Source organism: Juglans microcarpa x Juglans regia, chromosome 3S, assembly GCF_004785595.1.
Source record: "Juglans microcarpa x Juglans regia isolate MS1-56 chromosome 3S, Jm3101_v1.0, whole genome shotgun sequence".
Lineage (NCBI taxonomy): Eukaryota > Viridiplantae > Streptophyta > Magnoliopsida > Fagales > Juglandaceae > Juglans > Juglans microcarpa x Juglans regia.
The window spans coordinates 5,104,381-5,122,542 of record NC_054599.1 but is presented as its reverse complement, the minus strand read 5'-3'; the positions used below and the strand labels follow the sequence as shown (position 1 = coordinate 5,122,542).

Here is an 18,162-nt window from a genome sequence, read left to right as displayed (position 1 = left end):
TTTTCTATAATATTATAAAAACGTGTGATTTTCTATAACATTGTAAAAAGAAGATCTCAGGAGCCTTTCAAGAAATTAATTAAGAGTGAATCATCACTAACTTACTATAACAGTTTCATCTATTTCCATTGGAAATAAATTTATTAACAGTATTTCTTTAAAATGTCTTATAAATAAAATAAGATCTTAAAATTTTTGTCCGAACTCGTTTGTTTTCATAACACATCTCATTTTATCTCATCTAATCATTACAATTTTTTCAAATTTTCACATAAAATAAAATAAACAATTCAACTTTTTCAAATCTTAAAACAATAATAATATTAAAAAATATATATTCTAACAATATTTTATTCAATTTTCAACTTTCATTTTAACTCATCTTATCTCATCTGCAAAAACAAACGAAATTTTTTCTTTACTCGCACATAAACGAAGAGATTTCTCATCACTGACATCAATACAAAATAAATTAAGGGAAAGTAAGACTAATGTGCTTAATCGGAATTTTAAAGATCAAAATGTTAATAATTAAAAGTTATTGAAAGGAAGACTATTGAAAGTTATTTTTATTGAAATTATTGTATAATGAGTCAAAGTAAAATAAGTTAGCTATAAATAATATTTTTTTAAAGAAAATTAGCTAGTATTGTACACGGCACCGCGGTCTACTACAAGTTCAAACGAATTTTGAAGTTGAAGTTTATTTTTTTAATAAGTGTGGCTCTTAAATTTGTATTTTGATAATATAATTAACAACAATTTACAAAATAATAGTATTAGGCATTATTCGTGTAATAGATATTCTCAAGTATTCCTATATATTTTCAGATATTATACAAAACTAATTCGTTATTACTAATAAATATTTTAAGATATTCTAAATATCTAAACGGGCACTTAAATAAATTTCAAAATCTTTTTAGACCTAAATTTCAAATAAGAAAAGTTGGTATAAACCTCTTGTACTTTTGGCAATTGAGATTCATCCCATGTTGTTTTAAGAATTAATCCTTTATGCTTTTAAATTTTTAAACGCTTTTAATTTTTTTTAAATCAGACCCTTCTATCCATCTCAGTTAATGGATAACATTTGCCATCGAGCAGCTACATGTCAATCTATTTTTTTGTATTTTTAAAAAATAAAAAATTAATAATTTCACTGGTTTGTGGAAGGGCCTTCCCTGCCCGCCAGACTGCGTTGGTGGCTGAATCTAGCCACTTTATGGTGGTCAGCCAACTCTGGCGTGGTAGAATGAGACCACACCATGGTGACCAGACTTGGCCGGCCATAAGCGGTGGTGCTGGTGGGAGGGGAGGCTCCTCCCACCAACAATTCGTTATTTATTTATTTTTCTGATTTTTTTAATAAAATAATTATTAAAATTTTATTTTAAAAAATTATTTATACAAGTGTTAAATAAACGAAATGATTTATACAAACTTCAAATATACAAGTTTCATGCAAGTCGTTGTAAAAAAGTGAATTTCACCTTAATAAAGTGTAAAAAAAAATTATTCTTTATTAGTGAGATCTATTTTTTTAACAAATGGATTGTATTAAACTTGTCTATTTGAGACTTATACCTAATATTACTCCAAATTTTATATGTCTTTGTAGAAAAGTAAAAAAATATTATTTTTTAATTGAGTATGGCTACTCTACCGCTAAGAGTAGCCTACTCAATATGACTGCTAGGCTAAATGTGTGTTTTTATTTTTTTCTCATTTTTTTTTTCTTATTTTTTTAACATATTTAAATATTTTTAAAAAATAAAAATATACATCAATACACTAAAAATTATTTTCTTAATTATTAAGTAAAAAATTTTAAAAAAATAAATATATAAGCGGTTAAATTGATAGGGCAAAGTGAGAGAAAAAATTAACATTTTCCTTTTTAATTAGACTCATTTTTTTATAAACGACTTACAAAATTTATATATTTAAAATTTGTAATTAAAGTTACTCTTTCATTAATAAGATGACGAATAATACGAGGGCTCAACATTAAATATAAAAGTAATTAAAAAAAAATCTGTTAATTATTTTTACAACACACATCATACATAAATTTTTTATTTTTTCTCTTATTGAATGTCTGATCTATAAATAATGAGCAGGTAAAATCAATTAGTTTGTTACGAAGACAACCAAAGAAACTTAAAAAACTTAAAAATAAAATAAAAATAAAAATGGTGGGCGAAGAAATAACAAAATTTAAAAAAAAAAAAAAAAAAAAAAAAAAAAAAAAAAAAAAAAAAAAAAAAAATTGGAACTAAATATTCGTAGCTTCCAGGTAACGTACGAGAGAGGCTGAAATTCCAAGAAAGATCAAACTTTACTGATGGTCGTTGCGCGTCTTCGTCTCAACCAAAACCGCCTCTCGATCTCAAAGGTATTCTCTCTATTTTTCAGTTTCAATTTTAAAATTAAAGCCTCCGTTTGGTATCCAAGAAAGAAGAGGAAAAAGGAAAGTCGAATTGAACAAAATTTGCAATTATGATGTTTTGTGCTGTTAGTTTAAATTACTCAACCACGACTGGGAGTTGGATGCTTAATTTTCTGTTTGACCTTTAGGATTTGATGTTATAATTTCTTTATAAACTCATTTATGAAATTCTCTCTTCCGAATCTGTTTGTTATACTGTGAAAGTCGAAAGAGGAAAAAATACTAGTCATTGATGTTCGTGGTTTAGGTGTTACTATTTTAGTATTGGTTTCTGATATCCGTAAAAATTATATGTGGTCAATGGCAGTTTGTACATGTTCAGCTGTGTTAATTGCTTCTTCCTTGCCCTTGCCCTTGGTCTTAACTCTTCCAATTTGTGGTAAAATTCATGGCTCCTAGTAACAGCTGGGTTAGATGTTCAGTGTATTTTAGTTTTCATTTTCCAGAAAATCATTTCTAGAAGGAGTTGAATGTATGGAATTTTGTACTTTTTATTATTCATTTTAAATTCATGATTGTGAGTTGGGTTGCTTAAAATAAATGATAAAGCAAATAAATTATGATTTATACGTGGCTGTTGAACTCTGTTGTTAGGAAAAAGGAGAAAAATTAAAAAAAAAAAAAACAAAGGGATAACTTTTATGCTGTTTTTTTGTCGTTTCAGAAATGAAAAATTTTTATTAGATTAAAAATCTCCTCTAATGGAATTATCTTACTTCCTCCTGGTTCTCTTCTATTGGTAAAATTTTATTTTTCCTATTAAAAACACTATTTTACTTTCCGTCCTTTCTTTTTGTTAGCGACCAAATATAGAATTGGAGCTTTCTTTCTTCTAATATTTTTAGGGGTTGTAGATTTCCAGGAAGGCTTTTTGAATATTTTGTTATAAGATTTTGAAGGAATTCAAATATGAGTGATAACTTGATGGAGAAAGTAAGTGCTTTCGGTGAACGCCTCAAGATTGGAGGTGCCGAAGTGAGCCGAAAGATGAGTGAAGGCATGAGCTCAATGAGCTTCAAGGTGAAGGAGCTTTTCCAAGGCTCAACCCAGGCAGATAAGCTTGTTGAAGATGCCACCTCAGAGGACCTTGATGAGCCTGATTGGGCTATGAATCTTGATCTTTGTGACATGATCAATCATGAAAAAATTAACAGTGTTGAATTGATCCGTGGAATCAAAAAGAGGATCATGTTGAAGAGTCCTAGGGTTCAGTACTTGGCTTTGGTGTTGCTTGAAACGTGTGTTAAGAATTGTGAGAAGGCTTTCTCAGAGGTGGCAGCTGAGAGAGTTCTTGATGAGATGGTGAAGCTGATTGATGATCCTCAGACCGTAGTTAATAATCGTAACAAGGCTTTGATATTAATTGAAGCATGGGGAGAATCGGCCAGTGAGCTCCGCTATTTGCCTGTTTATGAAGAAACATATAAGGTATTGTTGAGTTTTGTTGCCAAAATTTTGCTTCTGCAACTCTTCCATTCGAAATTCTCCCTGCTCTTTTTCTCTAGAACATGAAAAATTATGTGAGTTTTGCTGTAAACATTTCTTTTTGGCTTAATCTACTGGAATTTCTTACCAGCATGTGCGATATAATAGAAACTTAGTTTCGACGGCTGATTCTCTCTGGTCAGTGTTCTCATCTCATGAGTAAAAACTTATGTAAACTCTGAAATGGAAAAGCTTAAATAAATTTTTGTATAATTACAAGTAAATGAAGTAAAAAAAAGGATTTAAAAGGGATAATATAAAGTATTCCAGAACAGATAAAAAAAAGTTGTTTCCTAGCCATGCCCCCCATTAAGGAATTGTTTGCTGTGAACCAACAATTTTGGTTCTCAACACTATAGTTTTACCTTTTACCCTGAAAAATCAAGTTTGTACATCTCTCAGTGCAAGATTCTTTTCTTTAAACATTTTCTGCTGGTGTCTTTCTACTTCAGAGTTTAAAATCTAGGGGGATTCGATTCCCTGGCAGAGACAATGAGAGTTTGGCACCTATCTTTACTCCTCCTCGTTCAGTATCAGATTCCGATTACGATGCTAGTCTTCCCCAACAGATTCAGCGTGATTTTCCTGTGCAAAGCTTTACAGCTGAACAAACAAAGGAAGCATTTGATGTTGCAAGAAACATTATTGAGCTTCTTACAACGGTCTTATCCTCTTCACCCCAACAAGATGCTTTGCAGGTGACTTTTTTTTTCGCTTTATTTCTATTTATTTTTCATTAAGTGGACAAGATCCCATAAATTTTATTCAAAACCCTCACTTATGGTGGAGGGATACTATGGTTACATATCCAAGCATGCTTATTACATGACCAAGATGCACACCTATACCATTTCCTATGTATTCCTGTATGGAGATCAAAACTCATCATTCATTTACCACGTATAATTGGAAGCCCTACCTTGTCTAGTCTCATAATAAGGTGACCTTTTTTGTCTCCTTGTTCTGGCTGTCACTTTCGATATCCACTAATTTGGTTACCTCTAAGAGTATTTTTTTATCAATATAAATTGAACAAATCATCACAATTGTTTAACTACCTTGATATCCGTTTGACTACCTTGATTGATTAGCCACATATGCCCTATAGACCAGTAGGAGTTTTAAATTCCTATACGACAATCCAATGTTGGGTTGTTACATTGGGTTGGTATTGGTTCTGATCCCATATGTAACAACCCGAGGAAGGCCCAAGCCATATCAGGGGCGATACTCTAAAAGCACTAGTCAATGTTACAATTGGAACCCTTCAGAATCATTATACATGGTTTGAACTTCTCCCCTTCAAGCATTGCGGGATCCTGTTAACCACCTTCCTATACACAATCCAAAGTATTAAATGCATTCTAATGTAATCTCTAACTGATTGGAGTTATGAATGAAAGCAAAGGTTATTCTTCTCATTATAATGTCTTTTAATATTAATTTTAAAATCCATAATATTTAAAATGCGCTTTTAAATTCCTACGAGATATGGTTATGGCTTCTGTACCGTATTAACCTAGCTTATTTACAAGCTTTAACTATTGTTGCTCACCCGGTTCACATATGACCTGTTAAATGATAGCAGAGGCGGTGTATTCTAGTTATTTCTTCACTGTTTATTCCTTCAACTTTATGATCCTAGTTACTGTAATCATATATTTTAGAATGGTCCTTAATATATTTACCTTCCATATAATGTTCCTTAAAATCTTAGTTTGTCTCCTATCCATATTCCCTTTGTTTGTGTATTTTGACAGTGGATTAGAAACATTGGTATAAGGGGGAGAATGGGTGAAAATATTTGTAAACTAATGGCCTGATGGTGATAGGGACGGATTAAAAAAATGTTGAGGTGGAGCCATGCTTGATGTAACTCCAAGAATCCTAGGACAAGAAGATTGATACATAACACAAGCATTCAGACATTCAAATGCATTCAACCCGACTATTGCATGGGTTCACCTGAGAATTTCATGGTTTTTTTATAAATACAACAGGGGAAGTTCCTAGACCACTTAGAATGTTTAGTTCTTAGGGTAGGGTTTCAATAGATCACATCAGAAAGGAAAATCCCTTATATTGTCCCAATTGTGGTTCATAGTTTCTAGACCACTCAGATTGTTTCTGTTCTTTTTGCATTCTTCAGTAGCAGAAAAGGCTAAATCTTCTGGGTTGATTGAAAGGAGTCCATCTAGATTGTAATGTTAGTTAAGGTTGAACATTTTGCCAGACGCCCACCTAGAGTTTGGGGTTCCTGTGGAATTGGGTTTGTATGAACTTACTTTTGTACCTAGATTTTAAAATGTTACCGAGTAATGGAAAATGTGTCACTTTTATTTTGTATTGTATTCAACACACACAATGGGATGGATTCCTGTAAAATCAAATGTCTGTACCATTGGACATTTTAGTTATTGGCAACTGAAGAACCTAGTACATCAAGCCATGGGGACAGCTCAGGTTACTGTTATACTAAACCCTTGTACAATTTGTGTCTGAAAAAACAAGGAAGCTTAGCGCAATAACAACCTACTGCAATGCAGATATGTGTTATGCTTTATAAGGAACTATTTTGTCAATATTAGTTATGTTTCATATTTTCCTGACTTGAGCATTCAGTATAATTGTTCCATAGTCGGTATTGATTGCTGGTAAGAACACGTAACATGAATGGAATGTATTCTTCCTGTTGTCAGGATGACTTGACAACTACCCTGGTACATCAGTGTCGTCACTCGCAATCTACCATCCAGAGAATCATTGAGGTGGCTGGAGATAACGAGCCCCTGCTTTTTGAAGCCTTGAATGTAAATGATGAGATCCAGAAAGTCCTCTCCAAGTATGAAGAGCTTAATGAGCCGTCAGTTGTTCGCATTGAGCAAGAGCCTGCTATGATACCCGTTGCTGTTGAGCCTGATGAGTCCCCCCGTCATGCAAAAGAAGACGCCCTGATTAGAAAACCAGCTGGTTCACGCCAGGGCGGAGGTAACGATGACATGATGGATGATCTTGATGAAATGATATTTGGTAAGAAAGGAGGTGCTACTTCTGACGGTGGGCACAATACCAAGAAGCGACCACCAAAGGACAATCTCATAACCCTTTGAGCTGCTTCGCTTGCTCAATTATTCGATGATTTTAGGACACAGCACGCCGGGATGGTGCTGATACTGGGGTTTTTAGTTGGTGAAGAACATTTATGCTAGATGTTTAAAAGCTTATCGGCTTCATAAACATGGTTGTGGACTCTCTCTTGGGAATTTAAATTGTTTCTGCACATCATGTAAGTAATAGACGTTTATATATGGATGGGTAATTATATAGGAGACCTTGTGAACAATTACAGTTATATTGTTGTCGTACGAGATTGTGCTAGAGAGTGCGATCGTGTGTTTGGGTAAGAAAATTATAGGAAAATTCTGATCTTATGTTTTTATGATCAATACTTCCTCCTTCAAACTTGGAATTAACCCTCAATCAAACCATCTACGCTCGCCCAAAGATTCGATGTTCTTAGGGTTTGTTTGTTTGTTTGGAAACCAAATGTTCTAACATATTCTTATATTATTTATTATTATTATTTACAAATTATTTGTATCGACTCTAATTTTTAAAAAGTAAATAAATAGATACAGAAATCTTATTTATATATATTTATTTGAAAGTCTTGAATAGGGGTAGCAAATCGTGTTTTCAGGTTGTGTTCGTGTCGTATCAAATCATAAACATTTGATTATAAACATCAATTTGAACCCAACCCGTTAAACTAAAAGTGTAAAATTTTCAAATCTTAACTCAATTCATTTAAATAATGTGTCGTGTCAAACTTCTAAATCCTAACTCAATCCATTTAAATAATATATTGTGTCATCCGTTTTTACCTGTTAAATAATTAACTAGAAATATGTTAACACGACACGACTCATTCAAACCCGTTTGTTTCATGTAAATGGATTGAACTACAGCGCATAACTTATTTGACCTGATTTATATAATTTTACATAAAAATTAAAATCTATATTTATTAATAACCACAATATTTTAAAATATATATATCAATATTTTTCAAATTTTAATATATAATAAAATCAATATTACAAACCATTCAATAATAAATATGAGCATAGGTCTAAAATTACAATCCCAACAATAAAAACAATAAAAATGGGTCAAATACAATAATTGAGAAATATCAATATTACAACTTAATAATAATAAAATTTTAATTTTGAAATCAATTTTAAATAGGTCAAAACGGGTTGATTTCGTGTTAAGCAGATTGATCCGTTTATAAATAGTGTCTTAACGGGTCAACCTGTTTTGACTCGAACACGTTAAAATCAAACTCAAATCTGTTAATTTTGTATTGTGTTCGTGTCGGATTCTAAGAGATGCTACCAACATCATACGTTGCAAGACCACCCCCTTCTTGCCCCCACTCCGCATGGGATGGGGGTGGGGTTTTTGCCCCCGGCACCCGCCCCCATAGTGCGAGGGCGGGGTACCCCGTCTGAGTATTGGGGTGCGGGGGTAGATACCCTATTTGTCCCAACACCCCCCACCCCCCTCCCAAAAAAAATGGGGCCATGGCCCAAAAGTTATTTCTGATTCATTTTGGGCCCAATAATAAATAAATAAAATGTATAATAATTAAATAATAATAAACAATACATAGAATTTATAATAAAAAAATTTAAATTAAGAGAAAATGAAGTAATACTAATATTTATATTAATAATCTCGCTAAAAAATGTACGAAATACAACGTTAACGCGAAAATCTTTTTACAAAATGAAGATTTCTGCATAAATTGAACCTTATATCCTCCTCTAAACATTTGTTGGCAATTTCAAAAATATCGCCTAAGATATTTGGTTCAGTCAAGAAAATCTTTGGAAGATTTATAGAATGATGTCATACCAATCAACGTTTATTATGGTTTGGATAGGGGTAGTAATTCTGTTTTCAGTCGTTTATAATTTTGAGAATTTTACCTATCCACTGTTCGAGGTGTAAACTAGATACAATAACATTTTCGAAAGAGTAAAGTTATAGAGCAGTCTATTCTAACACATCAACCGTAGTACGTCTGAACTAACTTTTTTTTTTTTTTTTTTTTTTTTTTCCCTCTACATATCGAGTAACTCACTGTACTATATTACTGAGCAGGTTCGTAGCACATCAACCGTTCTATATATAAAGTATGTTACGGTTGTAATCAACAGTAGGTTAATGTAAAAATTTATTTTTTTAAAAAATTTAGTTTTGATAGTGAAATGAATTAAAATAATTTATAAATAATAATAAAATTATTAATTTAAATGAAATGAAATGTTAAATATCAAACGGATCTTACGGGACTTGTCTTAACCCCAATTGCTAGGTGTCCAGCTCTTATGGGTACAAGGTGCTGACCCCATGCAGTACCCATCAATGTATAGGTTTGTTAAGATGTGTGTGCACAAAGGTCTGTCTTCCTAGCCTGTCTGAGACGTCTGAAGCCAGACCATTTAATTACCTTATATCCCGACACAAATCCTCTTTAAAGTAGTTTTATAGGGTGTAGGTATTTATGATGATGATTTAAATTTTAATAAAGAGTCACTACAGCATTCAATAAAGATGATGAAAGAGAAATTTTATCTATCGGTTATTATTTATTTTTATATTTTATATTAATAAATTTTTTTCATAAAATATAGAGTATTTTTTATAAAATATAAGAATATTTTTTATAAGATGTAAAATATGAAATAGTAAATAGTTAATGAAAAAAAAAATTTCTTGATGTATTGGATACATTAACACAAAATTTGTCTAATGGTAAGCCTTAGCTATCACAAAGTACTTTCTGTTTATTAACAAAAATATAAATTACCCTGCACTTATATCTGCAATTATTCTTTTTCATTTTTGTTAGTATGACCTTGTCCATGTGCTAGATTATAAGCAAAATTTACAATAGTGCATTGTTATTGTATTCTCCATCTAGAATGTAATATATATATATATATATATAATATAATTGAAGAAGTTGGATTCTAAATCCAATATGATTGATATTATTATTATTATTATTATTGGATATATAGATGGAGTTGGAATGAATGATAGCCTAAAGGATTGGTTATTTCGAAAATTTATAATCCGAAACCCTAAAAGATTGGAACCCTAAATTGATTTAGGGTTCAAATTAAAATCAAAATACACACATATACACACAAAATCACAACATCAAACACATGTACAATCAAATCTCCATAGCACCCAGTTCACAAATCCTATCTTCCATCTCTATTTATCCCCAACCTTCCTTCAATCTCCATAACTCGTAAAAAAAAAACATAAAATACTGAAAGGGTTTTCGAATTTAGGGCTTGCCTTCAACAACAATGATGCGGACAACTGTGACGGCAACGATGACAGACACAGAGAGCGACGGAGTCACCGACACAATGACATAGAGCGACGGAAAGAGACAAATGAGAGAGAAAAGTGAGATTCGAGAAGTGGAGGGTGGAGTCGCGGGAGAAGGGGACTTTACACCCCAAACCAAATGTCATCGTTTTATCTAACGTCATTTTGTCTATGGGATTTATATATATAGGATGCGGGGTGGGGAAACCCGAAGCGGGGCTGGCCCCTTCCATTACACTCAGGCCCAATATGAAACTGGCTTTTGAATTTTATATATATATATATATATATATATATATATATATTATATAGATGAAAGCTCACTTAAGTTTTAATGAATAATTTTGGGTTTTGGCTACGGGTCCATTTTATTTATAAGGATCCGGATCATGTTTTGTTTTGTTTTATTTTTTATTTTTAATGTTTATTATCAATTTCAAATGGATTAGGGTTACAACTCTAGAGTCCATTTTCTCATTAAAATTTTTAAATCCATGTCTTTTATATTATCATATATAATTATATATTATTCTGCCTCGTGCACCATCCTTTTTATTTTCAAATGTTAATGTCTAGTTGCTCTTCACCACACGCACGCTTTTTTCTTTCCCTCCCCATGTTCAGTAAGGCGGCTAATGCCCATCAAGCGGCAACAGCAGCAACCTTTACCCTCCTTGCACGTAAGTTTCGCAACATTCATACACCGAGCCCCCATCTCGCAGCATCAAACCAAACGGAAAAATGCCCTCGTACAAGCATAACTCTATATCTCTAGCCGCGCCTTCCTCTACGTTCAGAAAATAAAAACCCGAACCGATATATCTCCAACCGTTTCCGTCCACTATGCCTCATTCGAACCTCCCATAACTTCACACTCTCTCTCGCGTTGCAACTTCTCTCCGCAGTGCTCTCTTTACATTCATCCACATTCGGTAACAACTTCTCCCTGCTTCTCCACGCAGCAACGCCACACGACCAGAAAACAGCATGCAACGTAGCAGCGTCCGCTGCGCCAGACCACTGTTGTGTAGAGTGAGGACCACGACCAACGCCAAGCGAAAAACCACCGAGAGAAAACATTCACCCTCTGCACGTCTTCCTTCACCCTTAACACAGTCGCAAACCGTCGTCGACCCTGCACAATCTAGTTGATGCCATAAACGAAACCACGCCCCTCAACTAGCAAACCGAATGTAAAAACTGCACCCACGCGTAGCAAACCACCACCGTCTTTAGCCATGCACGTTCCATGCTCAGTCTCCTTAGCCGCAATGCGAACCACCGTACCTGCACCACACTCACGACGCTAACCACCGGGAACCACGTTGAAGTCAGCCCTTGTTTTGCTTCTAAAAAACAGAGCAAGTTCTTGCTCAAATCCTCCACCGAGCCACCTCTCCGTCGGCCTCTCACGGGTTTCTGTACTTTTTTACCGCCGCTGTGCTCGTCAACCCTGGCCAACCCCTACCATCACCTTTTCTACACGGGCCAAGCACCCCCCCCCGGGCGTATGTTGCATGGTGCGTTCTCAGCCCCTCCCCATCTCTCGGACTCTATCTTCTTTTTTTTCACGCTCTCACTCTCTCTCTTGCCCTCTCTCTCTCTCATCACAATATCTCTCTCTTCCACAGTGACCTTCTGTCGCTCCCAGCCGCCCCGCCGTAGACATCCACCCAGGCCACCGCTACATATAGCTTTCGATAAGCATATGCCCTTCCCTGCCCAGCGTTTCCGTTTACGTAGTCTGCATGTTAGCTTTTATCTTGGGGTGTAATTACCATAGTACCCTTAAATTCTTAAGGTGGGCCTGGGCTCACAAGGTTTTGGACGATAGTGGACTTGTTTCTATTTTATTTTATAATAGTCTAAAAACTTTTATATTTACCGAAATTACTTAAGTGATTTAAATTGTTATTAACTAAAGATTTCTTTCAAACTTATTTTCAGGAGTAAACGATAACTGTGTGATTTTCTTTTTTTTTAAGCACTTTAAATATGATCTAGTTTATTTTTATTAAATAAATTTTGTTGTTTAATTTAGAATATCTTGACATAATTATATAATCTAGTATTAAACTTTATAGTTTGATTTCAATAGTAAATAAGTTAGAATTTAATATCTTAGTCGGAGAAAGTAAGTGGATATTGATAGATTTTGAAAAATGATGGTATGTTAGGGTTATGAGAATTTTAAGTCTTAAGGTATTAAAATAGGTATTTCATGTGTAATTACGAAATAACTGTTCAAATTGAAGATTTATTTAAGTTACATGAATTTTTCTATAGGTGACGATTGATATTCATTTGGCATTGTTGTGAAGATTTTATGAAAAACTAAAAAGTCCAAATAAGCGGGGTTCATATGCTAGATTTGCATAAAAAGAAATCAACTAAGGTTGGTTTGTAAAAATTTGCATGTTGTTTTTAAAAAAAAAATGAAAAAAGCCTCAGTATATATTTTGCATTCACTCATAAAATCTATATGAAAGAGAAAAGAAATATTTTTGACATGAATAGTATAGACATGAGCAATATTTGACATGTTTCTGAAATATGTAAAAGAGCGAATATGATATTTGTGAATTTTTTGTACATATGATACGAAAATGATTTGGATATGTTTTTGATCAAATGGAAATGATATGAATATATTCAACACATGGTTTGATATGATATGAATATGAAAAGCCTTTGGCATACTTACCTATTTTGATTTTGATTTTGATTTTGATTCTGATATAATAATACTAGTTCACATTATATGATTGATACCAACATTATATGATATGATATGAGTGTACCCACTTTGGAAACAAAGTGGTTTTTTATGTGTTCTTTCTTGTGTGTACACTCGAGACTTCGAGATTGAAAAATGAGACGTTTCACAATATGATACTGCCTAGTTTAGCCACCGGGGATAGCACAACCCTACTACGGTGGTTAAATATGGTATATGATATGATATGATATGATACAATACGATATGATAAGATGAAGATGTTCATTTATGTTATGCCAAATCGTTTTTTTTTTTTATATGAAACGGGCTTTGAATATGAAAATGATATTTGAATATGAACAATTGGTTTTTGAGTATGAAAAGATTGAAAAGTCGCTCTAATTTTCTGATAACACGTTTCTAAGAGCTGCATATGAAAATGAAATATTTTGTTTATGTACCGAACTTTTTGAAAAAGGCTCATGTTTACATACTAGTATATGTTCTCTGCTTACTGAGTTGTTGATAACTCATCCTCTATCCCTATAACATTTTTCAGATAATTTTGATAGTACAGTTGAGGATCAAGATTATAAATCATATATAAGGCTACGTGAGTATAGTGGAATAAGTACAAAGATGGTACTTTGGTTATCTAAGCATTTTATTCAATAGTTCTGTTTTGCTTTTTCGATTGAGTATTTTGAAAGGTTGAAATTTATTTTGAGATTTAGTGGCACTTATAGTTATTTATTTTGGGAGTAGGAGTTTTAAACATTGAGATTTATGTGTAATTGAGCAGTTAGAGTTTGAGTAGTACTACGGGTCAGCTCCTGTAGAGGCGCACACTTTGCACACCCTACGTGGCTGCATTGTTTGTATTTCTTTTCTTTTCTTTTTTCTTTCCTACCGGAATGGATTTGAACACAACAACCACATTTCAAGTTTTTAACCCATCCCGCTCTTGCGACCCACTCCCTTCCTTCTGTTGCCGAGCACCCTCGCCATCTTTGTCGTCGCCCAGCACCGACGACTCGTCAGCCTGCCTCTAGCCATCTCCACCCATCCCTCTCCTGCGCCCCCTCCCGTACCTCTCGTCACCAGTACCCTCATTTCACAAGAACCACTCGTCGCCCAGCACCAGTGTCGCCCTTCCTCAACCAGCACCATCGTGTGACGCACCCTCGACTCGTCGTTGTCCCTCTCATCACCCAGCACTCGCGACTTGTCGGCCTCCTTCTACCCGTCACCGCCCAGTGCCCACGACTCCAACCTCTGTTTCGCCGCCCATCTGCTCAGCAACAAGAGGTAACTCCTATCTTTGTCTCATAGCTACCTTTGTCTCATTTCTAGCTTTCTAAGAAATGCTGGGATTATCAAGTGTTGGATTTTGTGGTTGCTGCATGTAGAACTTGTGGAGCTGGTGGTGGAATTTTTAATACTTTTGGGTTGAAGGCTGTGATTAGGGATTGGTGGTTAGGTTGTTCAAAATAGGGTGTTGGAGCTTGCATTTCATGCAGTTTTATACAGATTTTACCATTTTGGTGTTGGAAAGTGGTATCGAAGATTTGAGACTCTATTTTCTTCTCATTTTTTTTAAAAAACTTCTAATGGTTATTAGGTTAGGTGGATTTGTATGGTGTAATGACCTTCTCAAAGTAGAAAAATGTTACAGGCTCTTAAACTGATCGTAGAGCACTTCCTTTGCTTTGAAAAAAGCAAAAATTTCATTGGTTATTGTTAGTTTTAATTTGTTAGAAACTTGAGAATTTTCCTTGTGGAGGCTTTCAAGTGATTTTATAGAACACTTTTACTTTGAATGGCAAAGGTTGTAGTTATGTCTAGCTTTTGGTTGCCCCATGCCCACGTTCCAAACCCCATTGGAGATACACGCATTGGGCCAATCTTCCCTGTCACTATCAACGAACATATCCTCTTTAAATTCAAATACACAAACAAACCAAGAGGTTCAAGGATATACATTTCCCCATGGCCAATAGGATGGGAGTTTAAGGGGCTTAAAGGGTGAGGAAGGAAGGGAAATCTCATTATATCATCTTTATATTTTTAAAAGAAATTTGCAAAAACTGATGAGCTATGTCATCATAAAAAATTAAAAGATAGTATATTTTGTAGATTTTTTCTTTATAAAAATTGTTTTGAAATACTTTTGTTCAATGTTACCCACCATTACTAGGGTTGTGTTAGCTTATGTTACTTAGCCTTGATTTTGTGCAAGAGAATTATGTTTTATTTCAAATCTCACAATGCTTCGTTTTTTTTTTTTTTTTTTAAGTTTTCTATTTTCATCCTTTACTAGTGAGTTCCTCTTTTTTTTTTTTTTTTTTTTTTTTTTTTTTTTTTTTTCTAGTTTGTAGAGTTCAGACGCTTCCTTAGCTATGTAAAGTGTGAGCCTCTACAGGGGCTAAACCGTTTATTTATATTGTCTTGTGATATTTTCATGTGGTTTTGATGTGTTGTACAGTGGAGGAAAAAGCCAGATTGGTGCTAAAAGTATGCACACTAGAGGACACAAGACATTGCTCCTACTTAGATCAGAATCTTGGATTTTGGAATGAATATTATGAGACTACTTAGATTGTAATAAGCTTTTTTGTAATGTTGTATACAATTGGAATGAATATTATGGCTCAATATTTTATTAGATGACTTAATCCAAGGATGATTATTTGATGGCAATGTGAATGCGTCATGTTCTAATATTGAGATCAGTCGGTGTGGCTGCTTGTGTAGATGTTGTTGTGCCTAGTTATGTATATAAATGTTGTGGATTGCGTCTACGTGCTTGTGTATAAATGGTTTTGTGTTCAGTTGTGGAGGGATTTTTGTATATATAATCATTGTGAATCGTGTTCAAGTTTATGTGTACAGATGGTTTTGTTTCCAATTGTGTATGGATTTTATGTATAGGCAGGTTGTGGAGAATGTGTTGTGGAGATGCATAGCTTGTGATTCCTTAAGAATTGGGAGTACATGTTGTTAAGCTTAACATACAAAACTTGTACATGAAATCAATTAAGCTTCAATATGTCAGTTATGTTGATTTGTTTCTGTGCATGAGTGAGTTTGGAAAAATTTCAGCATTTGTCACAAACTAGTATTGTTTTAAATGAATGTTTTGGACCATAATTGTAATGCTATATTGTCTTTGAATATCATTATGGATGTGTGCTTAGTAAGATCTGAGTATATATGTTTGAGGGGCAGACATTTTTTAGACCAGTGCTAGTTGAGGTTTTATATAGGATGTGTAATTCTTTATTTTATTCCTTTACTTAAATTGAGTTTGTTTTACCAAAAGCTTTTAGAATAATCTAAAAATTGCTGAAGATGAATTTAGTACATTTTTTTCTCTCTATTGCTTCATAAGAGTGCAAAGCACAGGATGTGACTGAGATTATGATTGTAATGTACTAAAGGAGGTCTCATGGATTTCTCATGAATTTTTTAATATAGCCAAAATGTTTAAGCACAAGTTAAACCTAGTTGATCGTTGCAAAAGCAACCATGATTGAACAAATTTTTTCTTTTTTTTGACTGAACAACAAATCATGGTCAGACAAAAAATAAAGTGAACAACCAACAACTAGCAAGCATCAAAATCTAATATGGAGTCTCCAACCATTACATTTGCTTGTCAATCACACAAATATTATGTTTTGGCATACAGTGGCAAACACGGGCTAGAACATAAAACCCATGCCAAGAAAGAGTATTACAAAAAGCTACAAATTGCAAATTATATTACTATCAACTACTCCACAATAACAATTAAATGAAAACAACACAGATTCAGCTTCTCCATTGAAGGACCTATTTGCATCACATTGTATCTTCATCTCCTGCAACATAAAACAAAACAATGGACGGTAAGCATTGCTTAAATAGCTTAAACGAATAAAGTTCACCAATTGTCTTGTTTTAAAAAGTGTGGACTTTCAATAGCTTTCAAATTATATTTTTCAAATACTCCCCTATTGGGCTTATATACGTCTAATTTATTAAAAAATGATTGTATGCTTTTGTTGTAGTTAAATTATTTACATGTATTGCATGAACGGAAGTTTGTCTCTGATAAATCAAAGTTTGATGATGGGCAAGAACAAATAATCTCAAGCTGTTTGGTTCAGTATTTTCGTCAAACACATACAAATTAAAACTATGATGAATTATGAAGGTTTAGGCCTTATCCAAAAACCAAACAAAGGTTCAGGCCTTAAAACTTATGTGTTGATGCTATGGAAATTAAAACAAAGGTTCAAGCTTTATCAAGAAAAAAATCAACCAGTTAAATTGAATATTCTTTAAAAATGATTTTGTAGGATATTGAAGATGATTATTAATAGTGAAGAACTTGAGATAATCTCTATGTGTGATGGATTTGTAGAAGATTGAAGGTTCACATAATGACAATGAAATGGTAGAAGATCAAAATGATTCAAACTTACTATGGAATTCGATGACTTTTCTTTAGTCCTCACACTGCGGCAATTCGGCAAACACCTCTCTTAGAGACTAAGGGTAGCCTTTTTTTGAAGGAAAGTCATTTCATGAAACCAGTCTCTAAGAAGGAAACCAAACCTTACGTTTTCTTAACCTTAAAGACCACACAATTAGATATGTTTACTTAAGACATAGAACATAGTCCACACGATTATTGAGTTGAGTTTCCGATATGCCTACCTCTGTTTCTAGCCAACCATTAAGCCCTTATAGACGTAGATGTAGATTAACAATTATACTTACCTCGTGAGATGCAGATCTAGACGCAGGGACATATGCTAGTTTCCCAAATGTCTATGTTTGCCCTAAAATTACAGAGAAATGAAGAGACGTGCTTGCCCTAGAATCACGGACAAAAAATAGATGGAGTAAAGAGGGAGAGAGGAGCACAAATTTTGCTCTAAAATCACAGAGAGGTGACTAACCCGACGAGGGAGAAGCATGTAGATCTCTGATGAGTTGCCTAGCAACTGTCTCTAATGGAGTGTTCTTCTTTCTTTCTTACTTTCTGTGATTGCACGAAGGGCGCTGGCGTGAGGAGAAGATCCTGTACGAAGAAGGG

The 18,162-nt window shown here is 33.8% G+C and overlaps 1 protein-coding gene and 1 long non-coding RNA gene across 6 annotated transcripts; one reads left to right on the top strand and one right to left on the bottom strand.

Annotated features, from left to right (window-relative positions):
- The first annotated feature begins 2,244 nt into the window (after nt 1-2,244).
- Nucleotides 2,245-7,289, top strand: LOC121257779 (TOM1-like protein 1). 4 transcript variants are annotated; one of them, XM_041159008.1, is made up of 4 exons: nt 2,245-2,398; nt 3,343-3,880; nt 4,390-4,635; nt 6,637-7,289. In XM_041159008.1, the coding sequence occupies exons 2-4, from the start codon at nt 3,362-3,364 to the stop codon at nt 7,045-7,047; spliced, it is 1,176 nt and encodes a 391-aa protein (XP_041014942.1). In that variant the 5' UTR covers nt 2,245-2,398; nt 3,343-3,361; the 3' UTR covers nt 7,048-7,289. The 4 variants fall into 4 exon arrangements, with proteins under 4 accessions (XP_041014942.1, XP_041014940.1, XP_041014943.1 ...); XM_041159006.1 differs by having other exon boundaries at nt 2,253-2,398; nt 3,307-3,880; XM_041159009.1 differs by having other exon boundaries at nt 2,255-2,398; nt 3,352-3,880.
- A 9,322-nt stretch (nt 7,290-16,611) lies between these two features.
- Nucleotides 16,612-18,052, bottom strand: LOC121258095. 2 transcript variants are annotated; one of them, XR_005939335.1, is made up of 3 exons: nt 17,781-18,052; nt 17,546-17,694; nt 16,612-16,939 (listed from the first exon to the last, which is right to left on the bottom strand). It is a non-coding gene; the product is annotated as an uncharacterized LOC121258095 (long non-coding RNA). The 2 variants fall into 2 exon arrangements; XR_005939336.1 differs by having other exon boundaries at nt 17,546-18,052.
- Between the last annotated feature and the right edge of the window lie 110 nt (nt 18,053-18,162).